The sequence below is a fragment of the Takifugu flavidus genome, chromosome 7 (genome assembly GCF_003711565.1).
Source record: "Takifugu flavidus isolate HTHZ2018 chromosome 7, ASM371156v2, whole genome shotgun sequence".
Classification (NCBI taxonomy): Eukaryota; Metazoa; Chordata; class Actinopteri; order Tetraodontiformes; family Tetraodontidae; genus Takifugu; species Takifugu flavidus.
In genome coordinates, this window is record NC_079526.1 from 6,039,102 (window position 1) to 6,049,502 (window position 10,401).

A 10,401-nucleotide genomic window follows, 5' to 3' on the forward strand; every position below is an offset into this window, starting at 1 on the left:
TCAACTGTGCTCACTGTATAAAAGTTGCATTTATGTAGTAGAGCAGTGAAAATAAGGTAATGGGATGATAATGGAACTGAGCCAGTAACAACACACACTATGTATGTAGAACAAACAGAGCAGAAGCTTTGCAGATGCATATAATAAAAAGCGATAGAATACCAGAAAATCTCTGATGACAACTTGAAACTAGATCAAACTGCATTTCATAGCATCAGCTTAATCAAAATTCCATCTCACAGCAACAAACAACGTTAATTAGATTGTGTGTCTGCTGCCGAAACGGAGTCAAAATTCTCCGGAGACCATCCAGTCAGCTCCTCTGTAATCTAGTGGACCAGATATTTGCACAGCCTTTCGGCCGGAAAAAACCTCACAGTCTGATACGGATAACCAGCTGATTAGTTAGTGTACTTTACAAATGCAATCAGAGGCCGCGACCTGCGTCACATCTCAGCAAGAAGCACTTTTTAACCAACACTCTTGAAGTTTGAAATGCAATTTTAATCATCACGTACTGACGTAAGCTGAGATGAAGACGACGGGAAGTGTGTCTGGGATATTATAGATAGAAACTGAGGCAAAAAATATGACAATTGAGCAAAAAAAGCCCAACAAACCGTTAATGAACAACATAAAAAGTCAGGAGTGAGGAGGTGGTGAGAGGATGAAGAAAGTGGAGGGCCCATTAGAGAGCAGAGTTGCCTTCCTATAAATAGGCCAGAGCCTGTCAAGCTGTGAACGGGTGACAATCTTTCGTAGTCATGCAGGAGGCTGCTGACAGCTTTTTTTTACCTCTTTGGTGCCCTGACTCTCAAAATCCAGAAGCTAAAAACATATGTATTTATCATCATACATTGTGTGTTACATGTAAATGTGGGAGTTTGAGAAGGGTTTATTGTTACTGTACTTCCTAATTTTTGTTTTTATTTTGTTGCTGGGGGTTCAGTGTGAACCTGATATTTGCTTCTCAAATGTAGTTTATGACTACAGAGAACCCACCTACGCTATTGTTTGGTAATACATCAATATAAGTTATCCTAAAGAGCAACTTTACACATGACAGTAAACAGCCCATATTACACAGGCTGTGATACCTGCATGTAGTAGTCCTGAACCAGCGCTGGGAGGCCATTCAACTGGTTTCTGCTGGTGTCGAGGCTGGGACAGTAGTCTGGCTGGACGATGCGCACGGCCCTGAGCACCATATCTCTCTCATCTTGTCGAAATGCGCACTGGCGGAAGATGTCGTCCACAGACACACCGTCCTTCTCCATCTGGTTCAGGCACCTGCATGAGATGTAGCAGTGTTTCATGCTGTAACTGCTGTGGAGGTATTTCATTGTTTACTTAACAACAGCTTTCAAATGTTCTTCAGCCCCCAAATGTCCACAGCAGAGGCCCATTTCATTAGATGAGAAGTTGGGATTCCACAATGGGGTCTGTTCGTAAGTTTCAAAGTTCACAACCATCTGATTCACCTCTTGATGTTGGTAGGCAACGAGGCAACTGTGCTAAAACCTCTGATGCATTAAGCTTTTAAAAAATGTCTGGCCTATCTGTGGGCCTTCCACAGCCAACACATGCAGAATAATAATCTGAGTATTTGCATCAGCGAGCCTTTGTGTCACATAACAAGTCAGTGGTTTGATATGGAGGCAGACGTGCTGTGGAAACATCAGAGAAATATTGATTCATGTAGAATATCCTAGAGATCTGAGGGGGACTGCAGAGTGGACTGCAGAATCCAGCCAAAGCATGCTCTTTACCTGCAGAATGCAGACAATGCGAAGGATTGGAATACAAATGAAAGGGTTATGTTTAAAAAATGAGCATCGTTTACTATCCTGAAGACAGTGTTTGGATTTATATTTACAGTTTGGAAAGTCTCTAATCATCTGTGAGCTAACGTAGTGCATGTATAAAAATGGTCTGAGTGATTTGAGACTGTTAAAGTGGAGAAGAGGGAGAACGATGCGCCAATGGTCTGGACTGCCCCCTAAAGGTTCTCCGGGAATTACAGAAATGAACCGAGAACGATAAAGAGGAAAACCCATTTTCCATCACAACAGAGGATGGCACGATTCTGCATGCCGTTATCTTAAGATAATTGTGAATAACAGCAAGCTAATTACAATCTGGATCAGCACTTTCCAGACATGAATCTAATCAGAAATAAGGAAGCTTCTGCATAAAAATTATGCACTTGTATCATTCCAAGTTTAAAGGGTATTTTCAAAACAAATCATACGCAACACTTTTTATGTTTTTGCTGCAAGTCTTGCTCCAAGTGTCTCATGAAGCAATGTGCAAATGGTTTGAGTAAGTGACAGAGTTGCGAACAAAAAGGGATTAGCCATTGTCTTCTCAGTGTGGTCCACACGAGCATAGAGCACAGAGAGGTTGAAAGATAGCGCATAATCAGCCTGGTGACTCTGGGGACCAAAGAACTCTGGAGGACAGCACTTACAAAAGTTAAAGGGATAAGAGAAAGAGGGAGGGGGGGGGCTGGAGGGAGGGTAGGGACTTTCATTCTGGATTTGATAAAGGGCCTGACAACACAAAGGGAAAGGACAAGCAGACAATAAACAGATTAAAGGGGTAGACAAAATGAGTAGTTTGAGAAAAAATAAGAAAGAATAGAGCCTGAGAAGAATACCCCTGCTGCATAAATATGTCTTTTCTGTATCTGCTTACAGTGATCAATACAGCAACCAGACAGAGACAGCTAGCCCTCCCACCCAGGCACCAGTCCTGCCACTGGGACTTGCAACACTGGCTGATGTTTCTAATCTACACGTCAAAAGTGCATTCAACCCTTTGTGTACCTTCACATGAAGGTCAGACTTTCACAAGACTGAAGGCTGTATTCAGAGAAAAGGCAACAAAGAAGTAACAGCCTGGTTGTGCTGTTGTACAGAAATGCATTTCAAATTTCTGAATGCATGTTCAGAATCTCTTTAAATCAACATATAGGGGAGCTTAAATAGCATAGAGAAGGAATTCTTTCAAAATTAAGTTCAGCTCTGCTTGACTGACACAGTACAAATATATGAAGGAGAACCAACACAGATGAACAACATGTTCAGTGGCTGATCCTATGATACTAATAAGAAAACTGAAAGACTGAGATGTGCACATTAACTTAATACAACACATCATGTTAAGCAGTCAGCCTGTTAAGTGACAATGTGACTGCACTCATCTACATTTAGAACTACAAATCCGCACAATTTACAAAATACCAAAACAATCACTGGGAATTCCACCAACAAAAAAGCTAGTGGGTTCAGATCCACCATTTTCAAACAAACTGCTAAAACACACACAGTTCGATTATCAAGCACACACTGAAAACACCGTGAGCCAATAACAAGTCTGGTAGTCTGACAGACAGAAGCTGAGGAAAGCCTGACCCCTACCGGCACAGCTCTGTATTACAATATCTAAAACTTCAACCTTCACTAGTGTATCTTGTTCATTTGAAATGTTAACTAAGAAGTTTACATACCGTGTTACAGTCTTTGGGGAGCAGTTCAAACTGCGACCCATACACTCCAGGGCAGCACAGTAGGACCCCAAATTGGGTTTCAGTCCAGCCTCTTCGAGGAGAATAAACACACGGCCAATTTGATTTAACACGCCCTATAAACACAGACAGAAAGATGCCAGATCAACCATAATATTTTATTTGATTTTCAGCATTTCTGGTGTTACTTTATATAATAGAGAGTTTACAAAAATAATTAACTATTCTGATCTCTAACAGAGTTCAAAATAACCTAACTGGACCTAATTACGACTGAATGTTTTTCTCTGGCATACACCACAAGAAGAAAGTATATCAAGTGGTAAACTCACCTTTTTGGCCAAGACTCTCATTATAATGTTGTAGACATCAGTGTTTAGGTGTTTACGCCGACGCCTGACTCTGTGCTGGCTGAGCAGGAAATTGTGCGCCCTCTCAGTCTCTCCTGCAAACCAACAGGCCTCCAGGTACGAGCGGATGCTCAGGTGCAAGTCTGAACATTCAATTCTTACCCTGTCCTCCTGCAATTCCTGTGTGTTGCTTGAAGATGTCGACTGCTTTTCTTGATGATTGAGCCTGCTCTCCAGTTCCTCCACCTCCAGCAATTCTTTGGCTTTGCCCTCACTGACATTCTTTTCACTAGAACTGTGTTTATACTTTCCTTTAGCTACAGTGTGTTGCTGAGCTGCTGTACCTGCTGCAGCAGTAGCAACAGTAGAGGTGTTTGTTGCAGAAACAGCAGCACGGATCTCATTGGCCAAGGACCTTTGACCTTTGCTCTTCTTGTTTAAGGGTAGCTTCTGCTTACTTGCACTAGTTATAGTTTTAAATGATGTACCTGGCTGCATCAAGCTGCTTTTGACATTTTTATTAATGGATGGAGGTGCAGGTTTTTCTTGAGTCTTCTGAATTTTCTGCTGAAGCTGCTGCTGAATCTTGAGTTTTTTTTTCTTCTCTTCAGTTAATTTTTTCATCCAGCGGCTGGGCTGTGTTCCTTTCGTAACCATCTGTCTTGATTTAGTAATGGCATTTATTTCCTGAGGAATGCTTAAGGAACCTTTTTCAGATGAAGTTCCTTTTCCTGAAGACGGAGCTTTAACAAACTGCACCTTTGAACGCTGGACATCTAACAAGAGGTCTGTGGACTGAAGTTGGTGAATTCTTGCCTCAAGCACTATGAGAGGAGACATTGAAATGTTATGTTTTAGATTAAATCATCTTTGACTGGCACCATAAAAAAGGCTGGTAAAGGCTGTTAAAAAAATACTACAAATCATACCGTCCAACAATTCAGACTGTATCAGTCCACGCTTCTTTCCACCTTCTGTGTTTGGGATTACAAAAGAAACGTTTTGCCTTTGGCACCGTGTTGGTGTTTCTGGAAAAAAAACAACCCACAAAAACACATAATGCAAAATACAATATGTATGATGAGAGACAGTGTTCTCCAACATCCTGGTGTTCAATCACTCTCCTGTGCGTTTAGTCATTCTCCTGTTTTTCTGGACCTCAGGCTGTTCTGATTGTTTAATCTTTATTAAATACATAGAAGAATTATGTTGATGTTAATTTGCTCTGTAGTTCTATAATCTATTCTTATATAATGCTATTTTGCCCTCGTCCGAATCAAGTTTGTCATTGGTTTAAAATTGATGGACGGTAACCATCTTGACCACATACACGTGGAGGTGGGGAAAGGACCACAAACCTACTGAAGGGACTCTTCAGTCTTCAGTCACAGTTACATTTTCCCCGACATAACAGTTTGTTGAAGAATATTCCAGTAAAGAAATCAAAGTCAACAAAACATAACTGAGAAGTTAGGTCGGGAGCTAACAATGCCCAAATAATGTACACAACTGGCGTTATCACAACTAGCCGATACGGAATAAACATGAACAATGATGATATAACTACAAAAACATGTGGGTGACACTGTAACGCTCACTATTTTGGTTGGACCAGGTTGTTTCTCTTACCTGATATTTGCCTGACTGCGCCAATCCTTTTCGACAAACATAGCTGAAAAAATTCCGCATACGACACAGATAAAGTGTGCCTTTCATAAAAACCTCGGCGACTAAGGCATTTGGCAAAGGCACATAATCGAAGAAGTGACATGTTGACATGTAGTAACCGCATTATTCCTGTACACTAGGCCGCCATCTTAATTGAGACTAGACTAGTCGCTAAGCGTTCGATCGATAGTTCAAGACATTAGTAGAAGAACACAGATAACTCGAGTGCGACCGTATCTGTATAGCGATTGCGCGATTTTGTCAATCGTTTTGAAAATCGTTTGCAAATGACTGTATGGTAGAATCATTTAGTCACTTACGGTGTCAGATTGAGTTCTGGGCGATTAAAGCAACAGACACATTGCTGGAAGTGGCTTGTCAAAATTTTATTTTTTAAGTTAATCATTTATATTCTTTTTATTCAATATTTGTGTAATTGACGGGTTATGGGATGTCGCTCAACAAACAAACAAAGTGATTTCCTGTTTGGCTCAATAGAATTGTATAACATCTTTCGTTTTTAGGAAAGAAACAAAACAGATTTAGCCCCAGTGAATTCAATCTTAATATTTTACTGGGCATATGTCACACACAATCAAGTTTTTGAAATTTTGTTTTATATATGTAATTTTTTTTAAATCTATGAATATATCATGAATGACCTTTTCCTCCCTTTCCGTTCCCTCTGCCACACAGTTCCTGGCCGACAGGTGGCACTGTTGTCACTTCATTAAACAGGAGACGCAGACGCAAACGCGTGTTGCACACAAAAGTATGGATATTAGTAAATATTTTGTAACTGATAAGCTTTCCTAAATATGTTTAATGAGAGCAAAACTGTTCCCTAAACATGGAAGAAAATCTCTAGTATTGTAGCATCAACTGCAATTTGTACCTAAAACAAGCTTTCATTATATGAAGAAATACAGTATCAGGCTACATATTCCATTAATGTAATCTGAAGCTGGCGGTATCTACGTGAATCCTGCGCTCGGGTTCTCTTCGCCACAGCACTTGTCATAGTCCATTAGAAATGACTGTGTCCTCCTTTTTGAAGTTTAAACCTCATACAGATTAATTCAAGTGTGACTCACCCGTCCCAAACTAAAAGTAAAACTATATGTATCCATTCACGTGATGTATACTTTCTGACCCCCAGCAATGTCAACCTCCTCCTTGTCATGCATCCATAAAGCATTCTTAAACACTTTAGCGGCCCTTTGTGTGTCGGAAGGCTCGGTGTTAACACAAGCACTACTTGGGGGTGAGTGAGTAAGGGGAATGAGGTCTGGGCTGTACATCTTTTCTCAGTGGAGGCAGTGGCTGAGAGCACAGCGGTGGGTGTCTGCTGCTGGGCTGTAGGTGAGGATCAGGAGGTGTTTGTTGCCACGGTTCACGAGCAGGGCCCCTTGACAGCCTCGTTTGATGTGGTTGGCCCTGTCGGCGGCTGGCTCTTTACGCTGGTGTGACAGTCATTGCCGGGTGAGTGACTGTCAATGCCTCGACCTACAAAAGAGGAGAAGACAGGCATTCATGGGGCCTGATAATGGCCAGGCCAGGACAAGGCTGCCATTCTCACACACTTTGATCATGTGGATTCTTTTGCACACCTTTGTGGGGGCTCCTTATTTGTTTAGGGGCTGTTTCAGATGGAGATGCTTCTCTGTGAGATGCTTGTGTCGGTGAATTCCTTCACCGTGTTTGTTGTGTGCTTGTGTGTGAGCGCACATGTGTGCCAATTACACGTCATTAGTGGTCCATCAGACGTTTCATCGGGGACACAATGTCAGTTTTGACAAAATATATGGAATATTCGTAAAAATGACTGCTACACCTTTACACCGCTACACAGTAAGTGGCTGCTAAAAGTAAATTCAAATATTAGTCATTACATCCCGCGCTCTGTGCCTTATTACTGATACACCTAATGGCCCTTCAGGCTCGTGCACAGATCTTTACCGGATTTCAGTGACTCATATAATTACATTTCCCAACACATGCGTTTGGATTCAATTAGTGAGTCAGTAAAAATGTCTGAAGAAGCGTCATCTTACTACTGGCCTATTTGCTGCAACCCGACAGAGCAGCATTGAAGACTCATGCACGCCGCTCACCCCCTCTTAGACAGTGCAGAGCTGTTATCCATAACAGAGTCACAGTTATGAAGAAATGCTGTTGGATCGATCTTATCTGGATCTCTTGGACCTCTTAACGGCTTCAGACGGATAACCCACTAATCACCTCCGACAATCGACAATGGCAAGATTCTCAGAGGGCCACGTCAGGGTGGTCCGGTCAGTCCGTTCAAGCACATATTATCATCGGTCAGCCAGCAACAGCAGACATCTTGCAAATATGACACACACATGCTTTGGGACTAGTAACAGTATGTTTGGATCATTTGCAAATTTGCTCAAATTAGAGATTTGTGAACAACAAGTGAGATCGTTTTCTCAGAAATACACGCAGGTTTGCATCTATCTAATCAAATCTGGAATCTGGAAATGCTTGAATTTGGAAAAAAATAAAAACTGAAGGCTTTACTTATGCTGATTTGCAAGCTGGCGGAAAGTCAGAGCTCTCAAAAGCTGCAGGTCATGGGCGACTTGCTAAAACACAACTGCTGGAGCAAGACGGAGAAAAAGAGAAACAAGGGCTCCGCAGGCCTGCAAAACAATTAATAATAGGGAGCTATTACTGAGGGACTGTCAGTGGCAGGAGGGAGGTCGGGTTTCAGGCCCTTTTGAAGACTTTGATGGTACAAAACAGGCCTCATTATAGAGATATTATCTCTATTCATACACTTACAGAGCTACTTGGATGCCTGCTGGGAAAGATTAGGTTCCTCCACTTGAGAACATCGTCCTTGGGTGCCTGGCTCACAGAGCGGTGTGCACCCCACACAGCACGGCTCGATTCAGCTCAGAGGATAATGCTTTGCTAGTAACAGATACTTACACAATAAATTACAAATACAAGCGAATTACAGTGGTTTTCCTCCGGATGGATCTCGGCCCTACAAGACAGGTTGGTCCGCTGTGACGCTCCAGAGCAGGAATGGTAGTGACTTTGCTGCTTGATGCTGCCACTAACACCATCACAGCGGGGTGGAGGTATCCCTTTTATAGCGAACGCCTCCCTGCATTAGCAAATTATCGACACTTCGGAGTGGGCGTGGCCTCATCTGTACAGCGTTTATGACCGCCTTAAAACTTATCATGTAAATTACAGCGGCCAGCATCAAACATCAAAGACGCGCAGAATAAAAGAGCAAGAGACTTCACGTGGAGACCTTTCACAAAGAAATACATTATGCTCATCTCTCCATCTGTCACTGAGCTCACCGCCCAAACGTTTGTTTCCAAAGCAATCTGCTACCACATCTGATACTCACATGAGGCCCTTGCTTTGTTGTTGACCTCAGGGGTCATTTCGACGTTTCCGAGGTCAAACAGTAACCAGCAGAAATGGTGATAGGATTTTATTTTTTGGACAAGCCGCCCCCCCCCCCCCCCCCCCCCCCCCCCCCAAAATCCCAGCAAAGAGCTGAAAGAACACAGAACACTGCGACGTGCATGCATCACCATGCAAATGCTCAGTGAAATGAGACGTCGATTTCAGAAAACATCCAGTACGTTGAAAAGGCGTCATAACTATTATGAATGGTGATCTCCAACCGTGGCAGTGATTGAGTTGCTACTCTGGTCATTTGTGAAGTTGGAGGTGAATTTATCATTGCTAATGTTTTAGCCAATTAATATAACAAAATGCAAATAGTTTGAAAAAAATCAGCCAATAATTCATGATTAAAACAACTAAAAAATATGTCAGTTCAGGTCTGCTGAGAAACATCACATCTATTTCCATCTGTGCTACATGCAGACTATTTCTTTCACCAGAGGTTCAGATTTAGTTTAGTTCATTTTAATTCAGTATTGTTGCCTGTGAATAATAAGTCTTAATGGAAAATGCAAATGTTTACAGGAATTCTTGTACTAAAATGTATGCTTTGGTTTCCGAAGGCAAATTATTTCCTTAAACTCCAATACAGAGGGAATAACACGCCAGTCAATGAGCCAAACCTGTGGTTCAGATGTCCTGAAAATAAACTGCATTTTTTTTCCACACTAACAGAAAACACACTCCTGATGCTTTGTGTACCACGTTCTTGCTCTTGTTTCTCATTCCAAGTCCCGGTTGTTCCAGGAAAACTAACAAGGATGGCTCCAAGCGTCGTACGCAGATTTTATTTTTCAAGGACAGAAACGAAAGATGGAAAAAATGGAATCAGAGAACCCGAAGAGTAAAAAAAAATAGAGGAAATCAAGATGTAGAGCAGAGTTCCGGATGTGAGGGTAAAAGACTGGGAGTTTTATTGACATCAATGTGGAGCTGAATGGACTGAGAACCCTCATGTTTTTTAAAACGAGGGTTAAATTTAAGTGAAGGTGGATTCAATTTTATATCTGTTTATATGCAAGTTACATAAAATAGTTACATAAAATAGTTCAGTCCAGTGAGATTTGGACACTCCTAGTGTTGAGAACAGAATTCCTTGAGAAAATTGAAAAATTAATGTTGCTACTTAAGAACAGAATTGATTTTGACCACACACTGGAAGTTCATTTTTATTCTGTTAACATTATAGATCACAGCTGACATGTCACACAAAATGCATGTTTATGTATTAAAGTCTTCTCTCCGTGCTTGTATTATTGAGTGATTGAAACCACGACCAATAGAAAGCTTAGATTATTATTCACGATAAAATTTACTGTCTGTGTATCATAAATGTCTGACAATGGCTTAAAGGTCATCCATGTTCTTTCACTTCTGTCTCACTACGGAGCTTAA

At 41.5% G+C, this 10,401-nt stretch overlaps 1 protein-coding gene across 1 annotated transcript in view; it reads right to left on the reverse strand.

Moving 5' to 3' along the window:
- Nucleotides 1-5,719, reverse strand: part of polrmt (polymerase (RNA) mitochondrial (DNA directed)) — a 30,761-nt gene extending 25,042 nt beyond the window's left edge. The window contains exons 1-5 of the mRNA XM_057038238.1: nt 5,509-5,719; nt 4,809-4,907; nt 3,862-4,703; nt 3,512-3,645; nt 1,098-1,290 (exon numbers count right to left, since the gene is read on the reverse strand). Coding sequence (XP_056894218.1) covers nt 1,098-1,290; nt 3,512-3,645; nt 3,862-4,703; nt 4,809-4,907; nt 5,509-5,671 — 1,431 coding nt within the window. The 5' untranslated portion in view covers nt 5,672-5,719. The remainder of the gene's footprint in view (nt 1-1,097; nt 1,291-3,511; nt 3,646-3,861; nt 4,704-4,808; nt 4,908-5,508) is intronic.
- Between the last annotated feature and the right edge of the window lie 4,682 nt (nt 5,720-10,401).